The sequence below is a fragment of the Pongo pygmaeus genome, chromosome 13, assembly GCF_028885625.2.
Source record: "Pongo pygmaeus isolate AG05252 chromosome 13, NHGRI_mPonPyg2-v2.0_pri, whole genome shotgun sequence".
NCBI lineage: Eukaryota > Metazoa > Chordata > Mammalia > Primates > Hominidae > Pongo > Pongo pygmaeus.
The window spans coordinates 83491211-83518293 of record NC_072386.2 but is presented as its reverse complement, the minus strand read 5'-3'; the positions used below and the strand labels follow the sequence as shown (position 1 = coordinate 83518293).

At 49.8% G+C, this 27083-nt stretch overlaps 1 protein-coding gene across 36 annotated transcripts in view; it reads right to left on the bottom strand.

The window, feature by feature from the left end:
- Positions 1-27083, bottom strand: part of WNK2 (WNK lysine deficient protein kinase 2) — a 141848-nt gene that overhangs the window by 43908 nt on the left and 70857 nt on the right. For all 36 annotated transcript variants that reach the window (XM_054500444.2, XM_054500448.2, XM_054500453.2 and 33 more), the window contains exons 10-19: positions 25112-25267; positions 24423-24614; positions 21952-22617; positions 19457-19750; positions 18846-18895; positions 17829-17997; positions 17579-17695; positions 13681-13851; positions 13531-13576; positions 12849-12968 (exon numbers count right to left, since the gene is read on the bottom strand). In XM_054500444.2, the coding sequence (XP_054356419.1) occupies positions 12849-12968; positions 13531-13576; positions 13681-13851; positions 17579-17695; positions 17829-17997; positions 18846-18895; positions 19457-19750; positions 21952-22617; positions 24423-24614; positions 25112-25267 (1981 nt within the window). The remainder of the gene's footprint in view (positions 1-12848; positions 12969-13530; positions 13577-13680; positions 13852-17578; positions 17696-17828; positions 17998-18845; positions 18896-19456; positions 19751-21951; positions 22618-24422; positions 24615-25111; positions 25268-27083) is intronic.

The following is a 27083-nucleotide window of genomic DNA, read 5'->3' as shown; positions in this document are numbered from 1 at the left end:
ATTATGATGTTAGCTGGTTATTTTGCTCATTAGTTGATGCAGTCTCTTCCTAGTCTCGATGGTCTTTACATTTTGGCATGATTTTGCAGCGGCTGGTACCGGTTGTGCCTTTCCACGTTTAGCGCTTCCTTCAGGAGCTCTTTTAGGGCAGGCCTGGTGGTGACAAAATCTCTCAGCATTTGCTTGTCTGTAAAGTATTTTATTTCTCCTTCACTTATGAAGCTTAGTTTGGCTGGCTGGATATGAAATTCTGGATTGAAAATTCTTTTCTTTAAGAATGTTGAATATTGGCCCCCACTCTCTTCTGGCTTGTAGAGTTTCTGCCGAGAGATCCGCTGTTAGTCTGATGGGTTTCCCTTTGTGGGTAACCCGGCCTTTCTCTCTGGCTGCCCTTAACATTTTTTCGTTCATTTCAACTTTGGTGAATCTGACAATTATGTGTTTTGGAGTTGCTCTTCTCGAGGAGTATCTTTGTGGCGTTCTGTGTATTTCCTGAATCTGAATGTTGGCCTGCCTTGCTAGATTGGGGAAATTCTCCTGGATAATATCCTGCAGAGTGTTTTCCAACTTGGTTCCATTCTCCCTGTCACTTTCAGACATAGATTTGGTCTTTTCACATAGTCCCATATTTCTTGGAGGCTTTGCTCGTTTCTTTTTATTCTTTTTTCTCCAAACTTCCCTTCTTGCTTCATTTCATTCATTTCATCTTCCATCGCTGATACCCTTTCTTCCATTTGATCGCATCGGCTCCTGAGGCTTCTGCATTCTTCACGTAGTTCTCGAGTCTTGGTTTTCAGCTCCATCAGCTCCTTTAAGCACTTCTCTGTATTGGTTATTCTACTTATACATTCTTCTAAATTTTTTTCAAAGTTTTCAACTTCTTTGCCTTTGGTTTGAATATCCTCCCGTAGCTCGGAGTAATTTGATCGTCTGAAGCCTTCTTCTCTCAGCTCGTCAAAGTCATTCTCCGTCCAGCTTTGTTCCGTTGCTGGTGAGGAACTGTGTTCCTTTGGAGGAGGAGAGGCACTCTGCTTTTTAGAGTTTCCAGTTTTTCTGCTCTGTTTTTTCCCCATCTTTGTGGTTTTATCTACTTTTGGTCTTTGATGATGGTGATGTACAGATGGGTTTTTGGTGTGTATGTCCTTTCTGTTTGTTAGTTTTCCTTCTAACAGACAGGACCCTCAGCTGCAGGTCTGTTGGAGTACCCGGCCATGTGAGGTGTCAGTCTGCCCCTGCTGGGGGTGCCTCCCAGTTAGGCTGCTCAGGGTTCAGGGGTCAGGGACCCACTTGAGGAGGCAGTCTGCCCGTTCTCAGATCTCCAGCTGTGTGCTGGGAGAACCACTACTCTCTTCAAAGCTGTCAGACAGGGACATTTAAGTCTGCAGAGGTTACTGCTGTCTTTTTGTTTGTCTGTGCCCTGCCCCCAGAGGTGGAGCATACAAAGGCAGGCAGGCCTCCTTGAGCTGTGGTGGGCTCCACCCAGTTCGAGCTTCCCAGCTGCTTTGTTTACCTAAGCAAGCCTGGGCAATGGTGGGCGCCCCTCCCCCAGCCTCGCTGCTGCCTTGCTGTTTGATCTCAGACTGCTGTGCTAGCAATCAGCGAGACTCCGTGGGCGTAGGACCCTCTGAGCCAGGTGCGGGATATAATCTCCTGGTGCGCCGTTTTTTAAGCCCGTCGGAAAAGCGCAGTATTCGGGTTGGACTGACTCGATTTTCCAACTGCCATCTGTCACCCCTTTCTTTGACTAGGAAAGGGAACTCCCTGACCCCTTGCGCTTCCCGAGTGAGGCAATGCCTCGCCCTTCTTCGGCTTGTGCACGGTGCGTGCACCCACTGACCTGCGCCCACTGTCTGGCACTCCCTAGTGATATGAACCCAGTACCTCAGATGGAAATGTGGAAATCACCCGTCTTCTGCGTCGCTCACGCTGGGAGCTGTAGACTGGAGCTGCTCCTATTCGGCCATCTTGGCTCCTCCTCCGTCCTTTGTGTTTTCATGTGAAATTGAGTTGGCTTCTCAGTTTCTACAAAGACTACTGGTCTTCTGACTGCAGCTCATTGGCTCTGTAGGTCAATTTAGGGAGAATTAGCACTGTAACAATACTGTGTCTTCTGACCCATGAACAGGGCGCTTGTTTGGATCTTCTTTAATTTCCCTGAGCATTGTTCTGCCGTTTTCACTGTACAGATCTTGCACATATTCTGTCAGGTTTAACCCTAAATAATCCATACAAAAATAATTTTTAGAATTTCAATCTTTGATTGTTGTTAGCATACAGAAATACAACAGCTTTTCATATATTGATCATGTATCTTACTACCCAGCTCACTTATTGATTCTAGTTGTGTTGGGGATTCCATTTGTTTTTCTACACAAACATGTTTTCTGCAAACAAAGATGCGTTTAGTTTTTCCTTTTCAATCTGGATGTGTTTTATGCCCTTTCCTTATGAACTGCCCAGAAGCTCCAGTAAAATGAGGAAAAGAGGTGGAAGAACAGACATCCTCACCTAGTTCCCAATCTTTGGGGGATGCTTTTCGGCTGTTCACCATTAAGTATGATGTTGCCTGTAGGATTTTGTATATTCCCTTCATCAGGTTGAGGAAGTTCCTTTCGATTCCAAGTCTTCTGAGGATGTTTATAATTGTTGGGTTTTGTCAACCGCTTTTTCTGCATTTATTGAGACAACCATATGAATTGTTTTTCTTTGTTTTCTAGTTGATATGGTGAATTACACTTCTATAGCTTTTTGAACATATGAGCTACAGTTATAGTAACTGTCTTAATGTACTTAATCTGCTAATCCTAATGTCTGTATCAGTTATGGTTTGGTTTGGAAGGTAGGGTTTTTCTTATGTTGTCCTGTCTCATAATTTGGATTGGATGCCAGATAATGTAAAATTTAACATATTGGGTGCTGGATGAATTTGTATTCCTACAAACATTCTTGAAGTGTGTTGTGGGACGCAGTTAAGTTACTTTGAAACAATTGGATCTTCTCAGATCCTGTTCTTAAGATCTGACAGGTGAGGTAAGAGAAGCACTTAGTCTAGGGCTAATTATCCTCCAGGACTGAGGCAAGCCCCTTTTTTGTACTGTACCCAAAATCCCTTGAATTATAAGGCTTTCCAGCTGGCTCGCAGGAACAGACATTCCCAGGCCTGTGTGAATTCCCGGGTCCACTGCCTCTGATCCTTCGTGGTGGGTCATTCCTCAGCCTGGGTGAGTTTCCTCACACACAGTGCTCTGCTAAATCATCCAGGGGAATCACCCGTTATCTTCAGACTCTTTCTCTCCGCAGCTCGCTCCTCTCCAGAACTCCGCCTTGGAAATTCTTGACATTTGGGTCTCTCCACACTCTCAGCTTGGTCTCCTCATTCCACAATCTCCCAAGCTCTGCCTGGGCTCTTCCTTCCCTGCTCTGGAATAGAGACTTTTTCAAGGCAGTAGGCTGAGATAACTGTAGTGACTTTTTTTCAGTCTTGCAGGGTCCTTCACTGACTGATGTTCAAAGCCTTGAAAAAAACATTGTTATATAAATTTTGAATGCTTTTTAAGTTGTTTTCTGAAGGAAAACAAATCTAGAGCCTAATTATTCCATCTTGGCCTAAAGCAGAAGTACGAGGGCCCTTTTTATTGTTGGTGGTTTCTGCTGCTTCTCTTTTATGCTATCTCATTTCTGTCTCATTATCTGCCTGGTCATCTTTTTCAACACATGTAAACTTAAAGAACTTTAAAACTTACCATACAGTAAAATTAACTTTTTCTTTAGGGGTAGAGTTCCATGAGTTTTGACACACATGTATCCATTTAGTTACCACCACAATCAGGATAGAAAACAATTCCATCACCCCAAAACACCTCCTTGCATGTTCCCTATATAGAAACATTCTCCTAGTCTCTGGCAAGCACTGACCCTGTTCCTTATCATTATAGTTTAGCATTTTAGAATGTATAAATGGAATTATACAGCATGAAGCCTTTTGAGATTGGCTTCTTTCACTCAGTTTAACGCCTTTGAGGTTCACCCATGTTGATCAATTTACCAATGATATATTTCTTTTTCAAAGTACCATAGTTTTTATCTATTCACCCACTGCAGGAAAACTGGGTTGTTTCCAGTTTTGGCAATTGGGTAATTATGAGTAAAACTACAATCGTTCATACATAGATGTTTAAGTGAACATAAGTTTTCATTTTTCTAGGGTAAAAACTGAGTAAAATTGCTATGACATATAGCAAGTATATCTTTTATAATAAACTGCCTCGCTGCTTCCAGAATGGCTATACCATTTTATATCCCCCCAGAAATGTATGAGTTCCAGCTGTTCCACAGCCACACCCAGATTTGATGCAGTCAGTCTAGTCATTCTAACAGGTGTGCAGTGATGCCTCCCTGTGGCTGCTTTAATTTGCATTTCCCCAGTAGTCAATAATATTGAACAACTCTTCATGTACTTAATTACCATCCTTATATCCTGTTTGGTGAAGTATATGCTCACCTGCTCAAGTGAGTTGCTCATTTTTTTTTTTTTTTTTTTTGAGACGGGGTTTAGCTCGTTCGCCCAGGCTGGAGTGCAGTGGCGCGATCTCAGCTCACTGCAACCTCTGCCTCCTGGGTTCAAGCAATTCTCTGCCTCAGCCTCCTGAGTAGCTGGGATTACAGGTGCCCGCCACCACGGCCAGCTAATTTTTGTATTTTTAGTAGAGATGGAGTTTCACCATCTTGGCCAGGCTGGTCTTGAACTCCTGACCTCATGATCCACCCACCTCGGCCTCCCAAAGTGCTGGGATTACAGGTGTGAGCCACTGCGCTCAGCCAAGTTCCTCATTTTTTATGCCCATTTTACTGTTGAGTTTTGAGAATTCTTTAAATATTCCTAGCACAGACACTATGCTGGATATGTGATTTGCCATTATTGGCTACCAGTCTGTAGCTCGTCTTTTCATTCTCTTAACAGTAGTTTTCACAGAGCAAAAGATTTTAATTTTGACATTGTCTAATGTATCCATTTTTTCTTTTATACATCATACTTTTGGTGTCAGGTCTAAGAACTCCTGCCTGGCACAGATCAAAAAAGATTTTTCTCCAATGTTTCCTTATAAAAGTTATACAGTTTTTGCATTTTACACTTGATCCGCTTTGAATTAAGTTTTGAGTAAAATGTGAGGCTTAGGGTAAAGGTTCATTTTTCTGCATAAGGATGACCAATTGTTCCAACATCTATTGAAAAGATTATCTCTTCTTGGATTGCTTTTGCATCTTTGTCAAAAAAATCAAATGGTCATATTTGTGTGGGTCTATTTCTGGGCTCATTCTGTTCCACTGATGTGTGTACCAATCCCTTTGCCAATATTATACTGTCCAGATTACTGTAACTTTATAGTAAGCTTAATATTCAGTAATGTGATCCCTCTAACTTGATTCTCCATTTTCAAAACGATTTTAGCCATTTCTATTTCCTTTGTACTTCCATATAAATTTTAGAATGTCAATATCTACGAAAAGTAATCTGCTTTAATTTTTGTTACTGCAATGCATCTACAGATCCATTTGGGGAGAAGTGACATTTTTACTATGTTGAGTCTTCCAATCCATGAACACAGTATGCTTCTCTATTTAGTTAGGTAATCTTTGATTCATTTCATCAGTACTTTGTAGTTTTCAGCATACAGATTCTGCATGTTTTATTAAATTTGGCTCTATGTATATCCTTTTGTGGGGAGCTACTATAAATGGTATAGCCTTCAAATTTTGGGTTTTCAATTGTTCACTGCCAGTATATACAAATATTGAGGTATTTTTGTATGATGACTGCGTATCCTATGGTATTGCTAAACTCACTTATTAGTTCTAGGAGTTGTTGCTGTAGAATCCATGTCATCATCTACATATGAAATCATGTTATCTGCAAATAAGATAGTTTTCTTTCTTTCTTTTTAATCCACATGCCTTTCACTTCTGTTTCTTGCTTATCTTTAAGTCTGGCTAAGACAGTTCAATGCTGAATAAGATAGGTGAAAACGTATTCTTGCCTTGTTTCTCAATCTTAGGGAGAACACATTTGGTCTAAATATGCTGTAAACAGTGGGTTTTTATGTTGTGTGTATGTATGTGTGTTTTAAATTAATCAGACTGAAGAAGTACCCTTCTTTTCCTAGTTTGCTAAGAATTATTACTTTTTTTTTTTTTTTTGATACCTGGGTCTTGCTATGTTGCCCAGGCTGGAATGCAGTGGCCATTCACAGGCACAGTCTTAGCACACTGCAGCCTCGAACTCCTGGCCTCAAGTGATCCTCCTGCCTCAGCCTCCCAAGTAGCTACAACTATAGGCATGTGCAATTGTGCCTGGCTTGTTTGCTGAGGATTTTTGTCATGAATGGATGTTGTATTTAGTCAACTGATTCTGCTGTGTCAACTGTTATGATCATATGTTTCTTCCTTCTTTAGACTATTAATATGGTGGACTGACTCTTCAATATTGCTCTCCCAGCATATACCCACTTTCTCACGGCACACTGTCCTTTTAATATAGTGCTGCATTTGACTTGCTAATATTTTGAGAATTTTGAGAATATTTGCCCTCTATGTTCATGAGACTTATTGGTCTATCATTCTCTTTTTTGGTACTGTCTTTGGCTGGTCCTAAAATCAGGGCAGTGGCTGGCCTCGTAAAATGTTTGGGAAGTGTTCTTTCCTCCTCTATTTTCTGGAAGAGATTTTGTGGAAGTGGTATTGGTGTTGAATCTCTTTTAAATGTCTGGCAGAGTTCACCAGTGAAACTATTTTGGCCTGGAGAATTCTTTTTGGGGAGATTTTTAACTACAAATTCATTATTAAAAGAATGAATTTAAAAACAGGTACAGGGCTATTCAGATTATTCTATCTTAGATGACTTTTAGTAGTTTATGGCTTTTGAGGAATTAGTCTCTTTCACCTAAATTGTTTAATTTCTGTCTGCAGGCTTGTTCAGACTATTGCAGTATTATCCTTTTATCCTTTATCTACAGTAATATACCTCTTTTATTCCTGATATTGGTCTTTTATGTGTTTTCTTTTTTCTTTTTCTTTTTTTGAGACGGAGCCTTGCACTGTTGCCCAGGCTGGAGTGCAGTGGCACAATCTTGACTCACTGCAAGCTCCGCCTCCTGGGTTCACACCATTCTCCTGCCTCAGCCTCCTGAGTAGCTGGGACTACAGGCGCCTGCCACCATGCCCAGCTAATTTTTTGTACTTTTAGTAGAGACGGGGTTTCGCCGTGTTAGCCAGGATGGTCTCGATCTCCTGACCTTGTGATCCGCCCGCCAAAGTGCTGGGATTACAGGCGTAAGCCACCGCACCGGGCCTTATTTTTTCTTTAGTATTGGTATTTTGTTTTGTCCTTGCAGTCTTGCTAGAGGTTTACCATTTTATTAACTTTTTAAAAAATAAGTTTGTTTCATTGGTTTTTGCCTGTGATTTTTGTTTTAGATAACATAGCTTTCTGCTCTTATCTTTATTTTCTTCATTATGCTTGCTTCGGGTTTATTTTGCTATAGGTTTTCCTTGTTTCTTAAGGTAGAAGGTTGAGTCATTGACTTGAGACCTCTTTTCTCATCTAAGCATTTTAGTACTATAAATTTCCATCTAAGTACTGCTTTAACTACATCCCACAAATTTATTATGCTGTATTTTCACTCTTGTTCATTTCAAATTGTTTTCTAATTTTCCTTCCAACTTTTTCTCTTACCTGTAAATTATTTAGAAGTGTTATTTAATTTTATATTACACTGTATCAGAGAACATACTTGACATAATTTCAATACTTTTAAATTTGTTAAGTTTTGTTTTATAACTCAGGATATATTAATTGTTCTATACGTACTTGAAAAAATGTATTGTTTTTGAGTGGAGTGTTCTATAAATGTCAATTAGGTCAAGTTAGTTGATAGTGTTTTCAGATCTTCTATATTCTTGATAATTTTCTGTCTACTAGTTGTATCTATTATTGAGAGTGTTGGAGTCTCCAACTACAGTTGTGGATTTGTCTAGTTCTGCTTTCAGTTCTGTTAGTTTTGAAGCTCTGCTTTTAGGTGTATACACATTTAGGGCTGTTATGTCCTTTGAGGAATTTACTCTTTATAAATACGTAATGCCAGCCGGGCACAGTGGCTCACGCCTGTAATCCCAGCACTTTGGGAGGCCGAGGCGGGTGGATCATGAGGTCAAGAGTCGAGACCATCCTGGCCAACATGGTGAAACCCTATCTCTACTAAAAATACAAAATTAGTTGGGCACGGTGGTGTGTGCCTGTAGTCCTAGCTACTTGGGAGGCTGAGGCAGGAGAATCGCCTGAATCTAAGAGGCAGAGGTTGCAATGAGCCAAGATCGTGCCACTGCACTCTAGCCTGGCAACAGAGCAAGACTCTGTCTCAAAAACTAACTAACTAAATAAGTAAATAAATAAATAAAGTCTCTTTTTAACCCTGGTAATTTCTTTGCTCTGAAGTCTATTTTGTCAGAAATTAAAACAGGCAACCCAGCATTCTTTTGATTTGTGTTTGCATGGTCTATCTTTCACCATCCTTTTTCTTTTGACCTTTCAGTTCATCAGTATTGTTGTATTTGAAGTTTCTAATAGATAGCATGTACTTAGCTCAAGTTGTTTGGTTTTTAAATTTAATCCATTCTCATAATCATTTTTTTAACTGATGTGTTAAAACTGTTACCTTGAGGTTAATTATCAGTATGCTTAGATTAAGGTCTACCATTTTACTGTTTGCTTTCTGTTTTTTTTTCTCTCTCTCAGTTTTTTAATTAAAAAATATTTTATTTCTCTTCTCATTTCCTCTTCCAGGTTATTTGAATTTTTTTTTTTTTTTTTTGAGACGGAGTTTCACTCTTGTTGCCCAGGCTGGAGTGCAATGGCGCAATCTCGGCTTACTGCAACCTCCGCCTCTCGGATTCAAGTGATTCTCCTGCCTCAGCCTCCTGAGTAGCTGGGACTACAGGCATGTGCCACCATACCCAGTTAATTCTGTATTTTTAGTAGAGACGGGGTTTCTCCATGTTGGTCAGGCTGGTCTCAAACTCCTGACCTCAGGTGATCCCCCCCACCTTGGGCTCCCAAAGTGCTGGGATTACAGGCATGAGCCACCATGCTTGGCCTTTGAATTTTTTTAGTTCATCTTATCTATTATGATTTTGCCTATACACATCTTTTTGTATAATTCTTTCAGTGGTTGCTCTACGAATTCCAAAATATATACTTAACTTTTCACGGTCTACATGGAATGAGTAGTTTACCTTCCATTTGCCACTCTGGTGGAATGGAAGGTTAAATTGTTATAATCTTTTTTTTACTTCAATTGTCAGAAATGTTTTAAAGAACTCGAGGAGAAGAATAGCCTATTATATTTACAACTTCTGTTGCTCTTCCTTCAGCCCAGATGTTCCAGGTTATCTTCTAGTCTCATTTCCTTTCTGTCTGAAGATCTTTAACAATTCTAATTTTAGAGTAGGTGTGCAGCCCATGAATTCCTTTAGTTTTCTTTATTTGAGAAAGGCCTTACTTCAGCTTCATTCTTGAAGGGTGTTTTCCCTGGAAACAGAATTCTAGATGGACAGTTTTTTCTTTCAACACTTTAAAAATGCCCTGCTGCTTTCTTCTGTACACCACACTTTCTGGTGAGAAATCTATAGTCACTCGAATCACTGTTCCAATCTAGGTAATGCATAATTTTTGTCTGGCTATCTTTACTTTTCAGCAGATTGATCTGCATTTAACCTATTTGGGGTCTGCTTAGCTTCTAGAATCTGTAGACTTATGTCTTTCACCACACTTGGGAAATTTTTAGCATTATTTCTTCAAATGTGTTTTCAGCACTGCATTCTTTCTCTTTTCCTTTTGAGACTCTAATGACACACAAGTTAGCCCTTTAGTTATTGTTCTGCAGTTCCCTTAAGTTCTGTTTATTTTTCTCTATCTTTCTCCCGTTTTCCAGTGGGACAATTTCAGGTATTTTAACTTTCAATGTTAAAAATTCCATTTGTTTCTTCTTTGCATCTTCTGTTTCTTTGCAGATACTACTTTATCGTTTGTTTCAAGAATGTTTGTCATTGCTTTTTCAGTTATAACAGTTGCTTTAAAGTTTTTGTCAGATCATCCCAAAATCTACATCGTCTTGTCACTGGCACCATGGCTATCTTTTTCCATGCAAGTTAATATTTTCATGGCTTTTCATTTGATGAATTATTTTGAATTCTATTCTGAACATTTTCAATGACATTAGGAAATCCTGAGACTTGTTTAAACCTTATGATGAATGTTAATATTTTTGCTTCAGTAGGCAATCAACCTAGTTAGGTTCAAGACTGCAAGTTGCAACCTGCCTTCTATGGGCTGTGGTTACATGTCAGTTCCATCTTCAATGCCTTCGCAGTACTAATCTCATCTGAAACAGGTGTACTGGAACCTGGGCGAGGTCTACTCATTAGCTCAGTTGCCCAAGTTTCTTATATGCTATTAGGATCAGATGCATGCATGCACAAGTTGGGGGTGAGCCCAGGAGTCCATAATCAACTTTATAGGGTTACTTTCCCAAACTCCTTTTCTGTGCTCTCCATGATATTTCCTGGTTCCCCAGGACTCACCTTTCCAAACCTCCGAACAGAAACCACCCAATTCTGCAGCTGTGCCATGAATGACAAGGTGGCAAGAGGACAGAGAAAAAAAAATGTGACAGGTTTTGGTTCTGTGCTCCTACAGTCCTGGCTTCCTCAAATAAAGAATGGTTCTCTGCTCTCACTATTTTGGCTCCTGCATGTTCCTGTTACCCGCTGCTCTTGTCACCTCCAGAACTGTCTGGGTGCTGGTGCAAGAGAAGGGGGGTGAGCAATGGGGAGGGGTTCTCTCTCTTCTCTGAGCTTTAGGAGTTGCCTTTCCTGGTCTGGGAGATGGAACTACAGGATCTCTCCTGGAGGCTTTCCTGCCTGCGCCAAAGCATTTGCTTCTGCTCCTTGGGCTGTACTTCATTCAGACCAGGAAATATCAGAGGAAAACATTCAACTCACCACCAGCTCAGTGGCACTTTGAATTCTGGGGTGCATCCCCAGTCTTCCCACTGCTAAAATTTTCCCAAGTACTCAGACAGCTGTGTCACACATCTATCCAGGATTTACAGTGCATTTCAGTGGAAAGAAAAATGGATGTGTGTGCTTTCTCTACCTTACCCAGAACCCAACTCTTTGGTCATTTTATTATGTGCCAGATATCGTATTCACAAAATTGTTCATACAAGTCATGTGAGGCCCAGAATAATATTCCTTCCTGCAGAAAGGACTTTCGTGCACATGCCTGAACCCACGACACTCCAAGACCGTCCTAATGAGGGGCTGAGATGCTCTGAGGTGGGCTCCTCTCTCTGCAGGCCTATCTCCTTCCAGCTAGTCCTTCCTTCTCCAGTACAGCGCTTCAGCAGGACCACCCTCAGGGCCCTGGACTCTATAAGCTCCTTTTCTCTAGCCTGATGAGGCTGCTGAAGCCACAAGGCCTCTCAGCCACCCCTGCAAGAATGGGAGATGCTCCCTGGGGAAAAGGAGCCAAAACTAGGTTCACATCCCTATGTCTCCATCCTTCCCGGGACCCCAGCCTAATAATTCTCCACTATGATCAGATTTCAAATGCCTTCACACGATGACTTCTATCATTTTTTGGTTATTCTCAGTGGATGGTTTATCTAAATTAACAGATCTGCCACCAATTTTTCCTTTTTTTTTAATAGAAAAAGAAACCAGCTCTAAAAGGTTTCCTGAGGTCACTCAGTGCATAGATGAAGGAAAGAGGGTTTAATTTCATTCTATTAACCGTACTGTCCCCTAAACTTACACCACAGTGTCCCCTGCACCCCTACGTCACAGGAAAAATGAGCTCTTAGAAGGGTTTTTCTTATAATTGGGTATGTATGTATTAAAATCCAGAAGTAATATATGAACATATACTTATTTACAAATTCAATCTTGTAGGCAAGGCTGCTTCTCTCTGATTTCTCAGCCCAGGCTGGGCCCAAGCCCTTTACCTGAGATCACCTTGTTTCAGCTCATTGCTTTGTTTGGATTTCGTTATTAGGCTGACCTGTCCCCCATGGGAATGCATCTCCAAAAGATGATGGGAGTCACTGGAAGCACATGATATAAAATTTAAAATGATTTACAGATATTTTTCATGAATGTGCCATAAGGTTATGTCAAGTTATATAATCAGTAACTTTCCCCTGCCAACTGATAAGGAATTAAACCTTAAATTTGTTCAAGTGACTATTTTCAGTCTCCCAAAGGACCATCAAGATTTAACTGACAGCCCAAAGCAGGGGCTTGTTGGCATCTGTACGGGCAGGTGCAGGTGCAGATCAATGCAGTGATAAATGTCTGTGTGAACACTTTAAAATCAGAGTCTCAGCGCCAACAGGGACTTTCCCACCCCACCCCTCAAAGCAAGCAGAACCAGCAGAGGCGTGTCTGCTGCAGGTGTGCGGCACAGAGGAAAGGGACAGGAGCAAGGAGTTGCCAGGTTAACACTGTGAAGGAAGGGCAGCGGTGCTCTTCAGCACACACCTATATGGCCATGCGAGCCACCTGCTTGGTGGGGTAATAGGGCAGACTCAAACCTGGAGGCTGCTTTGACTGAGCTGACTCGGCAGAAAACAGAGATAGGAACACAGCCCCACAGGCTGCTCTGTGCCATGGGAGACAGGGCAGGGTGAGCCCCCTGCACGGACCTGGGCACCGGGCACATACCGGCTGGGTCATGCACAGAAGGAGGCCTGTACATGAAACAGGGAGGGGCTTGTGTGGGCGCCTGCTGCTCATACCTTGGCTGGCTTCTGGCGGCAGGGAGCTTAGAGGAAGTGGGGGCGAAGATTCAGGGGCCTTGGGGGCGGGGTGCTCAGCCACCGGACAGATGATGAACCACCTCTTCCCGGTGTGCAGGACTGAAGGGCAGAACAGAAACAGCATGCTGAGTGAGTGAGCATCTTTCCAAGCCAGTGTGACCCCCATCACCTGCACCAGACTCGCCACAGTGGGTCTGGGGAACTCCTTTACACCTATGGGATTTTCTCCAGGAAGGGTGTGGGCAGAGAACACTGTTCCCAGTCATTAATCCCCATCGCTTCCCTCCACGAAGCAGGTGGTTCCCCCATGCCCCTTGGTAAAGAGGCCCTGGTGATGAGCTTCTGCCTGCTCTTCCCTCACACCAGAGGGCAAGGAGTGCAGAGCCGACCTGGGGTGCCTCACTGGCAGCCCCCGAAGCTCCCGAGAGGACCCCTCGCGTAGGCTTGGTTCCTGGGATGCCCAAGGCACCATTCACGAAGGCCGTGATGCCGGTTGCAGGTGACAGCTCCTCGGACAGGGCAGCTGTCCCCAGACTGGGGCCCCTGGTCACCACATGCTTCCATAATCCCCCCAAGCAATGGCCAAACCCCTGATAATATGCTGAGTGGGGACTTTCATCAAACGCCCGCTTAAAAGCAGGGAGGGAAGTTGCAGACTCACCGTTCTGCTGATACACGGGGGCGTTGGCTTGGGATTGTCGGCTCTCCTAAATGAGGTGGAGGGTCAGAAATGAGCCCACTGAGATGCAGCGCCCACCCTGCCCAGCCATCGCACTCTCACCACCTCCCACCCCGGATTTCACAACCTCACCTCCCCGGTGCCCAGGCTGCAGGTGCTGAGGTGTGGTGGGCTGGTCCCTGGGTCGGAGCCACGGTCGGCGTCCGTGTCCTCGCTGAGCATGTCCTCTGCCTTGTCCATGACATCCTTCATCTGCTCAATGAACGTCTCCCGCTCGGCCTGCAGGATAAAGTCATGCTCCACCTGCAAAGGGACATACTGCCAGTGAGGACCAACTGCAAGGCCAAGACCACCCTGGGTCTTCATCTGGATTGACAGATGTCTACCCTGTACCAGGCCCCAGGGGAAGACATGGTGAAAGGGTGCAGTCCCCAAGACAGGGGCTGGACAGCTCAGCAAGTGATATGGATGGCCCCAGGATGGGAGGACAGCAGCCTCATCTTGAGAAGCAACTCCCTCCTCCAAGCATGGGACCTGGGCCAGCACTGCCCTGTCCCAGCTGGAGCTGGTTACAGACCCTGAGGCCAGTCCAGCCATCTGCAGAACAGGTAAGTGCATAGGATGGAGGGGGCCGAGGACGGGGACTGGGAAGAGGGGAGGGTGTCCATTTGGGCACAGGTGCCCAGGTAGTCATGACAGACGAGAAGGATGGGTTTGAAGGCAAAGGTTCCAGCCAGCAGGAGGTTGTGGGGGACAGAAAGCAACAAGGGGATGGGAAGGTTATAGCAAGATGGCCACACGTCACCTCTCAGTCTGCGCACCCCCTGCTCTCCCAGCCTCAGGCTTTGACCTTCAACTATGGCCCTGGCACACAGGTAAGCGTGGCCTGATGTCCAACGAGCAGCTCCTGTCATGGCTGAGGGGAGGTCCCGCACCACAGCCTGAATGCCACGAAGCCTCCAGACCAGGGGCTCAGGAGACGTCCACAGTCCCCAACTTTCACAGTGGGCATGTGACCCCGGGCTCACACCCGGCTCTGGCTAAATCCTCGGCCATTCAGGCAGAGAAAATGCTGTGCATCTCACAAAACCATACCAATGGAAGAGGTCAGCCTGTGCCACCACCCAGTGGGGTCCAGACCCTGCCCCTTTCCTGCCATGGCACCTCCTCCCAGGCACACACCTCTGCAGTCACCAAGATGCTCTAGGCCCTGCCTGGGGCATCCATGGTCTCAGATCCCTTCTGGGATGGGCACATCTGCCCTACTATAAACAGCTGGCTGAAAAGCAGAGCTCCTCTGCGCTCCACACTCCCCTGGCACCCCAGACCCCAACCCCAGGAGCACCACCTGCATACACCTCCAGACAAAGTGCTGGCTTGTGCTGTGTTCCGTGATTCACCACTTAATTTAGTGTAACATGTGACTGCAATGTTAGGTCTAAGAGGAGTACACTGTGGCCAAAGTTAGAGCATCCAGCCAGCTGTGACTGCAGTGCCACATACGAGAATTTAAGCAACGTTCCAATTTTGTGAAACTTTCACTAAACAAAACTGAACTAGAACCCCTTTGTAACTAGAAAATGTTTTCCTATTAAGTACGTTTCTTTTTAAGTATGTTGAGAATAAAATTAACTTGAAAACAAAACAAAAATCTAAAAATACAACGTCCAGGTAAAACCTGGCATTAGAATCCACGCCAATTAAATGAAACTTCTGCAGTTCCACCTTTACTAAGGGGCTGGCAAAGTCGTCATGGTCAGAACGATGAACCCAAGGCCTGCCGACCTCTAACCACTGATGGGACATTCAGGGACAGCTGGTACCTCACACTTACAGAAAGACAGTCCACAGGGCGGGCAGAAGCTTGTCTAAACAGCGCCTGTCCTGCAGGCCACACACCCACCCTTCAACTCGAACCTCTGGAGCCAGTCTGTCCCTGGGATAGGAATGGGCTGTGAGGAGGAGGGCTGCTGGGCTGTTTTTATGGACCAAATTTGTATATCTGTAGCATGCTTACTCCAGACAGGTATGTTAGGTGACTTGGTTTACTAAGATGGCAGAAAAAGCAATAAAATGAGAGGAGTATCCGAGTGCTGAGTGAAAAAAACAAGGCTGAGAAGATGCTATTTTTACAAAGCACACAGCTAAAGATAGCCACACTGCTTACCGTGCAGGACTTACATGTGTGCAGCTCACAAAGACTCACACACAGAGACACACAAGAAGACTGAAAACCAGGCGGCCAGTGGACACGACACAGGCTGATGTGGCTGATGTCGCATGTGTGGCTTCCTGCTCCGGCAGGCAGGCAGGCACTGGAGGTGTCAGCCGCACACGCAGCATCGGCTGGTGGCTGAGTGATAACTTCACGGACATTCACTTTATTACTATGCTTTATCATGTTTGAAACACATGTGTATAAAGTAATACAAGACACAGGTTTAAAACACAGTAAGATGAGAGAAGAAACGTTCTCCAGTTTCAGCAGCCCAGCAAGGACCTGGTGTTTGTGCTGCGCTGACGAACCAGCTGCTTGCTGCTGACAAAGACTCCTCCCTGACCGAAGCGCAGCTGGCACCTCTGACCCTCCAACTAGGCTTGACTAGGCCCCATCATGTCTTCAGCCTAAGCCAGTTGTAGAAAGAATTCCCAGCCTTTTTATCTGACCATATTCCTCATCTCCCACCTTTGAGGTTGAACAAAGCCTCTCACCCACCCCCAGCAAGGATCCTGTTATGAGGGTTTCTCCAGAATCCCTGACCTTGATGTCTCCTCTTAGCTATTTTCCAGCCACCCATCACCACGCTGCTCCTCTGCTACCAATCCCCTGTGGTCTCTGCTGCATTTGGAGTTAAACTCATTCTCTCTCGCTTATTGCCACAGTCCTGAATAAAGTCTTCCCAACCACTGTAGCAAGTGTCAGAAGAATTTCTCTAATGCTGTGGGGGATTATGCCCTGGGCCTGGGCTCTGGGAGGGCTTTGTCTAAGGTGTCTCTGCAAAGCAGACACTAAGGCAGGGACTTGCTCCCCAGGAGCAGAAAGCCAGGGGCTTCCCCCCGCAAAGCCCACATGAGGATTTCATGGAGCCAGGGCAGGGGTGGCCAGGGGGATGCAGCCCAAGGGGGCAGCTTTCTGATGATGTGCAATGCAGCAGCCGCAGGCAGGCACGTGGGGCAATCTATGTTATTAACTTGAGTGGAATATTCTATTCCCTACTCATGTCGGCCTACTCCAGGCACTTACTTGGTGGCCATCTGGAGTGAGCGCTACAACACTGTCCAGTGTGCTGCTGGCCCCTTTAGGACCTGGCTCCCTAAACCTCACTCATGCAGGAATAATGGTCTGGTGTGAATGTTCTCCTGGGAGGCAGTCACGGATGGACCAGGAAGTTTGAGGAACACAAGTGCATCCTTTCCATGTTTCTTCATGCGTGCTTTCAGCTGGAGAGTTTCTGAGGGCCCGAAAACGATCCCCACTCCTAGCCTGGCCAGGTGCTGGGGACCACAGGTGTGGGGCTGTGAAGGCCTACAAGCTGCTCATGGACTCAGGTTGGTCTGCACAGGCAGGGAGGGGTGGCTCCAGAGGGAGACGCAGGCAGAGCTGGGTGGGCACATGGGACATGGGTCAGGGCTCAGAGCCCACACCCCAGCTGGGGAGGCTGGAGGAAGCTCTAAGCAAGGACCACAGGACATTAGACTCCGGGATGCCCTCCCCGAGCCTCACTCAAGGAACCTACCCACAAGGCTTCCTTTTATTTGGAGGAAGGGCTCAGATGCTCCAGAAGCCCTCAGGGAGAAGCATCTTAGAATGGTTAGAACATCCTTCAAGCTGTTCTTCCAAACCCAAGGGGTTTCCGCCCGGTGTGGGGAAGAGCCCGAGGCGTAAAAGGTCAGCACTGTCCCGAAAAGCCCCTGGGCCAACCGACACCTCCACACAAGGTCAGGCTCGACATGTGACCTGTGGCGCTCTGCTCAGGCCCACATGTGTCCAAGAAACACCGGGAGCCAAGCCACCCAGACCCAGCCTCACCATATACGTGGCAATTTCATCGGGTGCATCCCCGTCCAAGTCGAACTTGAAGGTCACCATCTTGTGGTTGTGCGTCTCCAGCTGGCACTCCACCATCTTGTCCCCAGTGTTGCACACCTGAAAGGGGCAGCATCAGCACCCGCCACATGCATACCCATGCGTGCACCCGCCACACCCCCACACACCAAGTCCCCCCACCCCCCCGCCACGCCCCCATCCCCCACTACCCCCGCACACCCCGCTCACTCACATTCAAGATGGTAAGCCGGGGCCGGCTGGCCCTCTCCTGCCGGGAGCGCGCACGCGTCGACCTGCGGTGGTGTTTCCGGGCTGCCCTGCCCTCCAGCCTGCCCCCTCCAAAGGCGCCTTCACAGCTGTCACTCAGCTCTTTTCCAGAAGTGACATCAGAACCTCCATAGCTGAGCAAAACCCAAGAACATTAATGGCACCAAAGGACAACCAGCACGTCGGCAACGGCGGGGAAAGTCAGCTTCTTTGGAACAGTCTGGAGTCTCCAGGGCCCAAATTCGTGACCTACACAGGCAGCCCCTGTCCTGTGCGAATACCCCAAGCCTGCTTCTGGGCCCTCACCCAGCTCCCTGCTGCACCCAAGTGGCACGGGCAGAAGGAAGCACAGGCTTCCTAGCTACTAGCTGCGTTACCTTGGTCCTCTCAGTCTCCTGACCTGCGAATCAGCCCCTGTGTCTCAGTTTCCCCATCTGTGCTACAGCAACAGAAACACACCCACCACTGTTGTGAGGCCAATCCGTTTTGCAGTTTGCAAAATGCCAAGTCCAGGCAGTGCTCAGCACCCCAGGAGGGTGGAACAAATGGTCACAGTTCAAATAAGGACACGGTTCATTTCCTGAAACACCTGTGTCCACAGCCCAGGAGGCCAGGAGACCCAGGATCGGGACTGGATTCAGCCCTGTACACAGGGGGCCACCCTCCCAGCCCCCTCCTAGTCTCTGGGCACTGCCAACTCCGCCCATAGTCTCTCCATTCTGGAACATTCTCAGCACTGCAAACCAGAGCAGAGACCGAGAGCCCAGCCAGGGGCTTCTGGCCACCAAACTCCAACAACAGCCGGCAAGACCCAGAGAGGAGGCCCCTGAGGCTCCACCAGGTCAGGTTTGAAAAACCCCTAATGGCATCAGGGCGAACTATAGTGGGTTCCAGGGGAAGCAGCGGCAGGAGCCAGGCTGAGTGGCTGTATGGGGCTGCGCCCCTATACCCGTCCTGCGAGGTCGAGGCTGGGCCACAGTACCTCTCACAGCTCTGCGGGAGGCCGGGCGGCTTGTCCTGTGAGGCCTGCTCCTGAAATAAACACCCGGAGAAAAGAGAACAGGTCATGCGGGCTCCCGCCTCCCTGTGGGCACAGCTGCGCATAGTCAGCTCTCCCTCCCCACCTCCTCGGCCCAGCCTGCCCCGCTGCGTTCTCCCGGTCTCTTCTGCAGCCAGGTGGGTATGACTCGAGGGGCGTCACAATGGGAGCAGGCATAGAGGTTTTTATCTTGTTGAAACGCTTGGACCCAAGTGGATTCATAAAACTGGGAGCCACTTCCTTTCCAAAAATGTTAACCCATTTTGATCATCCCTCAAAGAGGACACACTGGTGCTATGAAAGCTTTTCACAGTCTCTTGCATCCTGTCCCAGGGAAAGCATCCTCTAAACCTGTATCTATAAAAATCATACCCTCTGTCTTGATGTGGCTTACAGAAAGTGTGAAATCTAGGGAGAGGTAAGAATAGAACCTGGGTAGCTGTCCCAGAGCTAAGCAACCCCGACCTCTAGGACTAAGACCCCAGGTCACTGTGCAGATCCCCGGTGGCCGCAACTGCCCAGTCATGGGACAGGCTTGGGGGAGGGGCACACACCTCTTGGACTGGTTCCACCGTCAGCTGGACAGTTGGGCAAGGGCTGGCGATCCCGGGCCCGCCAGGCAGTGGCGGGTTTGCTGGTGGCAGAAGTGTTGCAGTCTGGGTGGGCACACTCTGCGCAGAGGCGGACACTGTGGCCAGGGAGCTGGGGAACTGAGGCAGGAGCTCAGGGGCGGCAGGCAGCAGCACTTCCGGCAGAGGCGGGGAGAGGACCGCAGCCGGTGGCACAGGCACGGTGGGGACCTGAGCGGCGACATCCACAGCATAGGGAGCTGGGTGGCCAAGCAGAATCTGGGGGCACAGGGGCAAGGTGCAAGTCAGGGCCGGCGCTGCCTTCATTGAGGGGGCCGTGCCCAGGTGTGTCTGGGAATACCCAGGCCGAGATGGGAACACCCCCCTCCAGACCACACCCTCCCCAAGGGGAGTCCCTGTCTCAGAGCACATTTAGCGGATAGAGTGAGCAGAAACAAACAGGAATGGGCATTCTCACATCCCTTTCTGTGGAACAGTCTATTTGTGTGGAAAGACCAGGAACGGGGCTCCGTCTATGAACCTGCCAAGCTTGGTTGAGGGTCAGAGAACAGGACACACAGCAGCAAAGCCAGGCCCCCACCAACCACTGGGGCCTGCGGCAGCCTGCCCCATCTGGTCCCCTGGTTAGAGTGCGCATAGGGCCTCAGAGTGCACACTGACACCTGCCGCGGTCCTGGAGAGCCACTGTGGCTTAGGCTTGGCTTTCTCACTGTTCTCGTCTCTCTCTAAAAGCTCTTTGGCAGTAAAAGGTAAGACAAGTGGGGAAGGAGGAACCATGGATCGGAAAGTTAAGTACTCTCTGTCTTCTGCCCCCATTTTGGAGTTGAGAAGGCTGAAATTTTAGAGGAACTTCTCACCTCTCAGGGCTGGAAGATTCACTGGGCCTGCTGGCCCTGAGACCCTCTGTTGGCAGCCAGTGGCGGGGTCAGAAATACCAAGCCCCAGCCTTGCAGGTGGCCACTTCCCTCCTGGACAGACAAGACACCCCAGCTGCTGCATTCAGGGTACCCCATGGGGTGGCCAGCCCAGCTCATCAACAGACTTCTGGACCCTTCCCCAGCCAAACAGCAGGGACAGCCACTGAATCTGGCAGTGACCCTCACATGTCACAGGGCACCCCTCTGTAGCCACTAACTGTGCCCAGAAAGGCTCTTCAGGTAGGAAAGCCCAGACAGCAAGGTCCCCCTCCTGCTCCCTGGTGTGGCCCTCCGCTTTCTGATAAACAGACCTGACTGCAAACCAGCGGGCTCTGAGCTGCCGCTGAAACCTGCTGGGACCAACAGCGCTTACTCGGGTGGGCCACAGGACGGACCTGAGGAGTGGATTCTTCCCATTCACTGTCCAATCAAACGCCACCCTGCTATCCAATATGTACCATCCCTTTCTTCTCTATGCACAAAGCCCTCTGGAGATAAGACAGCAAGAAGTGATGGCCAGGAGGAACGGCTCACAGTGGGGCAGCTTACTCCAGTCTGGATTCAGCACTAATGGAGCTGGGGGGCACCTGGCACCAGGGATGCTCCACCTCAGGCCCCTTCACATTAGGGCCATGACAGCTGCTTTCCTGCGGAGGCTGAGGCTCAAAAGGCAGGGCTGTGCCACAGTTACAGGGCTGACAGGGCTCAGAGCTGGGGTAAGGCCAGGTAGGAGGAGGTCAGGTAAGGAGGCCCAGGTGGGAAAATGCCAGGAAGGATGGAACCCAGATAAGGAGGCCCAGGTGCAAGAGTGCCCAGGTGGGAAGGCTCCCATACTAGCCCCTCTCCCCTCACTCGAGTTTGAACAGAATAGTCTGCAAGCCCCAAAACGTGAGTGGACTGTGTAGGGGTGTAAATCCCTGTGGGAAGGCCTCCCACCAGCAGCGCACATATCCTGTGTTCCAGAGCGCCCCTTCACAGCCAGCCAGCATGCTGCCACGAGGTATCCACCTGACCTGACACCAGGACATGGCCCCGGGTCCCACCATAACCACCCTTGCAGCCAGCAGTGCCATCTGCCCCCAGCCCCCGCCCCGCTATCGGCCTCGCTTCCTCGCCCTCCCTAAGATGAGGTTGTCACCCTGCCTCATCCTGACAAGGTGCTCTTTAAAGGGCGGACCTCAGACAGACGCCCTGTGCCCCAACGCAAGCCACACCAAGGCTGCCAGACCAGGCCTGGGTGAGGGCAGGTACAAAGATACCACAAGAGCAGGGGCCACAGAGCCGTGGGAAGGGAGGGACACAGAACCTATCAGGCACGGACTTCTGCATCTCCTGACCCATTCGGAAAACAGAAGAGACGCAGATGCCTCGCACTGGCGCCAGCCCCCGCCTCCCTCAGCCTCACACACATCTCTTCCTGAGGGGGCGACCCCGGGCAGGGCTGCCTCCTCGCCTGACCTCTGTCCTCCTTTGCATCTCTGGGTCCTGAGGGTCCCCAGACGCTGGGAGGGTGAACCCAGCACCTGCCCAGCAGGTGATTACCTGGCTCCCTGGTGTGGCAGCTGGAGCAGCTTGTTCAGCAAGGTGGGGCTGGAGGGGCTCAGGGCGCACAGGCAGTGCCGGCTGCGGGGTCAGCACAGGTTGTGGGGGCAGCATGGGTTGAGGGGGCAACACGGGTTGAGGGGGCCGTGTGGGTTGCGGGGGCAGCGTGGGTTGTGGAGGCAGCACAGGTTGTGGGGGCAGTGCGGGTTGCGGAGGCAGTGCCGGCCGCGGAGGGGTGGCCCTCATATTCTGCACCGTGTGGTGGGGGGAAGGAGGGACGTCGGTAGGCGCCATCTGTGGGAAGGCCGCTGGGTACACAGGTTGGGCTGGGAGCTGGGCCATGGCAGAATGAATGGACAGGGCGGCCACGCCCGGTGGGGCTACGGCCAGCAGGGGGATGGTGGCCGGTGCATTTGGCACAATGGTCCGGCAGGGCATGGCCAGGGGCGCCCCAGGGGGGTGGGGCAGCTTCACAGCCTGCAGAGGCAAGACTGGGGACGCAGGGGGGAGTGGGGCAGCGAGGCTCGGCAAGATCACGGCTGGAGAGAAATACTGAGGCGGTGGCACGGGAGGCACGGTCGCAGTCGGCAGGTCTGGGAGGGCCGGAGGGAGGCCATCGATTCCCGCCAGTGGCGTGATGGGGGGCACAACAGGAATCGGGGGCATCTGAAAGAAACACAGGGGTGTATCAGTGTGGGCCCCAACCAGGGTCCCTGCCCACAGCACTTGCATGCAAGGACAGCCACAGTCATTGGGGACAAGGGGACACGGGATGAAGAGAGCATGACCCTTTCCCTCCGAGACACCTTTGTGTAGCTGCTGTTGAAGGGAACCCAAAGATAAACCCAACAGATGCAGAAATCTCAACCATGTAAAGCTCTTCAAACAGAAAAGGAAAGTTGGCAGGCTGGGAATGACCTGCTCGATCACCCCTGGTCCAGTGCAGGGAGGCCTCCCTGTGTCCACACTCACGATAGCCATGCTAGGGGCTCTAAGGGAGTCAGGGGCAGCTCACATAGTGTGAGCAGCAGAAGCAGTGACCACGGGTCATAGAGGAGTGACTTCAGAGCCCTGGAGCATTTTCATTCGGAATGGCTGGGACTGTCAGAGCCACCAGACTGGCCCTGAGCATCTGAAATCACCTTAGCCTGACCCATGCAACATGCACAAATTCAAGTTGAAACCTGACTTTTCAGAGGGTTCTCAGAGAAAGCACATCTTTGAGCCACCCTGGCTGGCTCAGGGGACACCCCTATCCTGTCCAGCCTTGCCACAGCAGGAACTCCCGAAACCTTGCCTGTATCTTCTCTTCTCAGCAATGCATGTGCCTCCTGGGGGTGGCTGACACCCGGCCACGTGGACTTAGCACTTCCATCTTTGACAGCCTTCTCATGCATGCTGGTGTGTGTCACCTGGCCTACACCTCCATATGCAATCAAGAGGCAGCAAAAATGCACATGGACTCCTGTCTGTCTGAACGAGCAAGATAACGATTTCACTAGACCCTGAAGCTGCCTAACGTCCTATGGTGACATCTGGGCCTGAGCAGGGTGAGACAACACAAAAGAATCTTCCAGGTGGGGCTCGTGAATCACAGGAACACTCACTTGCCCCATCTTTAGAGTGAAGCACACTTCCAGTCTTATCACTGATCAGCCTGTCCGGGTCACCGAAGGCTTCAGGAGTACCTAGAATCCTCCATGCCATTTACTTGGGCAATGGTGCCCTGGCCCGGGCTACATTCTGCACCAGTTACATGCAGTTGGGTCTCTCGAGTGAAAGACAGGGTACCCAGAGAGAGACAGCAGAAGTCACTTCTGCTGTGTGAGTTGAGCCTTGCTGGCTGGGCTTCCCTGCAGTCAGCAACGCCACAGGCTGGCTTTGGAACTCCGAGGAGCCACATGCTGCACGGCCCTGGGGGAGCTCCACAGGAAGAACGCTCCTCTGAGGCAAACCTACCCGCTTTCTGTGCCAACCCAGCAACCACCTCAAGGACTGCTGTCCACGACCTCGGACTAACAAACCTTTTCCTATCCTGGATGAGCCTGGGCACATGGGTAAGCTGAAGGCAGATGGGCACCTTGCTGGGAGGGTGCCGGGTGATGGGGTGCTGGGCAGCCCGCCCTCCCTGAAGGACCCCAGGGAGGTCATGGCCTGGAAGGACCAAGAGCAGCCTGCCAGGTTGGTAGAGAAGGTGAGGCTGGAGGGCAGGAGACAGCAGCCAAGCCAGCCACCAAGGGACAAGTGGCTGGTTGTGTGGGTCCCTGGAGCGTTCCTGGTGCATATGACTGTGCACAAAGCCCACGCTGCCCAGCCCGGACTCCCCAGCCCAGCCCCAACTCCCTGGCCAGCCCGACCCCAGGTCACAGGTCACATGCACAGACAACCCCCTCTGTGGGTGTCCTGGTGCACCAGCCAGGGCCTGGCAAAGCGTGCGCCACCACTGACGGCAGCCATCAACTTAGAAGTACCTGCGGAGGGACTTGAGCAAGCGGCTGCAGGGGCGCCTGTGGCATCTGGAGGGGCTTCAGCTGAGCGGGGGCCCCCACCTGGGAGGCTGGAGCCAGGTACGGTGGCAGGTGGGGGGGAACCGGCTGGAGGGGGCCCACAGGCTGTGGGGCCAGGACCTGCGGCAGGGGTGTCGGCTGGGCCAGCGGAGGAGGCTAGAGGGAGAGAAGGTAGCTCCCCTTAGACCACCAATCTGCCCAGACAAGCGCACCCCACTGGTTACACATGACAGGATATCAACCCTCACCCTCACATGCACACGCACACGCTCACATTCACACATGCCTGCACACACACACTTGCAGAGTCACATGTATACACACTCAGACACACAGACCACCAAACTCCAGCCAGCCTGGAGCCAGGGCACAGCAGATCTCGCAGAAATGTTCTGAGTGAGCAGAGCCTTCCATGTGCAGGGCACTGCGAACACTATGCACGCATGCAAACACACACACACACGTACACACACACACATACACATGCACATACGAGAGTCACTCCCATCCCTCAGGCACACCAAAGACCTGGGGGAACCACAGAGGATTTGAGCGAAGGGTCTGCGGGAGGTGCTCACAGACCTGGGCCCAGGGGCCAGCAGAGGTGACTGCCTGCCTGGAGGGTCAGTGGCCACAGGAGGTGCCACACTCACCTGCTGGCCGGGGGGCGCTGGCTGGCCTGGGCCCGTGGGCACGGGGGCGCTGGGCGGCGGCAGCACGGGGGCGAAGCTCATGGCCGGATCCGGGAAGTGCTGCTGGAGGGGCGGAGGGCAGGCGGGGGCCGGGACAGAGCCCACCGGCAAGCCAGGCTGCAGAGAGCACCAGGGCCACACTCAGCAGCAGCTCTCAGTCACCAGGCCCCCTCCTGGGTGGGGACAGGGTAGCCTCATGTCATCCCTGTGCCTGGTCCCCACCAGGGTCCCTCTTCCCAGGAACATGACAGCAGAAGCAGTGAGGGAGCCCTGGCATCATTCACAACAGTGAAGGGCAAGGAACAGCACAGCCCCCAGCCCAGGGGTGCCCGGGCACGTCAGCCCCACAGAACATTACACAACCACAAAAAAGGCCAGCACAGAGGCTTTGCAGAACCGTAGAGAAAGGCTCCCAAGGACATTAAACTGGGGAAGCTCACGGTCCATATGACTGTGACTATGTAAGATGAAAACTTATAACTCACAGACGATATGGAGAGAAATGGGCCCTGGAACAGCATGTGAGCACTCCAGCGGCAGAGTGAACACAGACCACAAAAGAATGGGAAATCTAAGCTCTCAGAATGGGTATTTGCTGCCATTGAGGAATTGCTACGAATTTGTTAATTTGTTGATGTAATAATGGAATTGGGCTTTGTTCTCTAAGAGTCCTTATTGTGCAGAGCCGGAGGCTGAATCATTTACAGGGGAAGTGTCTTGCTGTCTAGGATTTATTTCAAAACAATGAGAATGTGAGGAGCAGGCAGGGCTACAGAGGATCATGGCTCTTCCACCCTGCCACGAACATTCTCTCCCATGAGGTTCTCTGGATCACGTGAGTGATGGCATGCCCAAAACTGCCCTCCTCACTTGTCTTTCATGGTGAGTGCTTTATGAAAAGCAGCATGGTGTGAGTGGTTGGAGCAAGTGTATCTGGGATCGAGCTGGGCTTCTGGATTCACCTGAAGCCAGGGAGTGGAGGATGGGCCTAACTGGGCCGGACCATCCGTCTACCAGCTCTGGGCACTGTACACAGCCCAGGAGCTCAGGCAGGGCCTGGCAGCCTGGAGCAAGTGGCCTCATGCTCCGGACAGCCTCCAGGGCAGCCTGGCAGCCCCACGGCGGCTGCTCCTCCTTGGCTGTTTCACCTCCTTCACTGGGTGCTGCAGACACATCACCATGGCAACCATCCCAGGAAAGGCTCGGAGGGGTAGGGAGAGCCCTCAGCACACCTGGGGACTCCTTCCAGGCCTCATCCTTTTTGAGTAAGTTGTCTCTGTGTCACTAGGTAGGAAGACTGAGACTCAGGCCCCTGGTCCAAGGTGACTGTACCTGTGATGTCCCTGCTCAGGTGTGCTGGTTTCTACGCTGATGCTGAGACCAGCAGCATCACCGAGGCCACAGGAGAGGGACTTGGCCCAGTGGGAGCCCAGGCCAAGAGTGCCTCATGTGGTATCACATGGCATGGGAAGCCCTAATCTAGGCTGAGGAGGGATGAGAGCCAGGCAGAACATTCCAGTCCAGCCCCAGTTCAGCCAATCCTCAAAGCCAAGAACCACCACTCTGGAGAAGCAAGTAGCCTTTTCTTTTTTTTTAAATTTGTTGTAGAGACAGGGTCTTGCTTTTTTGCCGAGGCTGGCCTGGAACTCTTGGGCTCAAGTGATCTTCCTGCCTTCGGCTCCCAAAATGCTAGGATTACAGGCATGAGCCACCACGTTCAGCCTCGCCTTTCCTTAAATGAGGTCTTTCTGCTGTTTAAAATTGTATTTCACTTCATTTTGTGAAATGAAGAAAACTGCAAATGCAAATTGCAAATGAGTCCTGGGGCTGCAGTCAGCAAAGGCAGACTTGGCAAACAGCTTCAACTGCTTTTCCAAAGGGCCTTTCTGGACCCTTCCGACTGAGCAGGCCTGGAAGGCTGGTCCCGCATGCA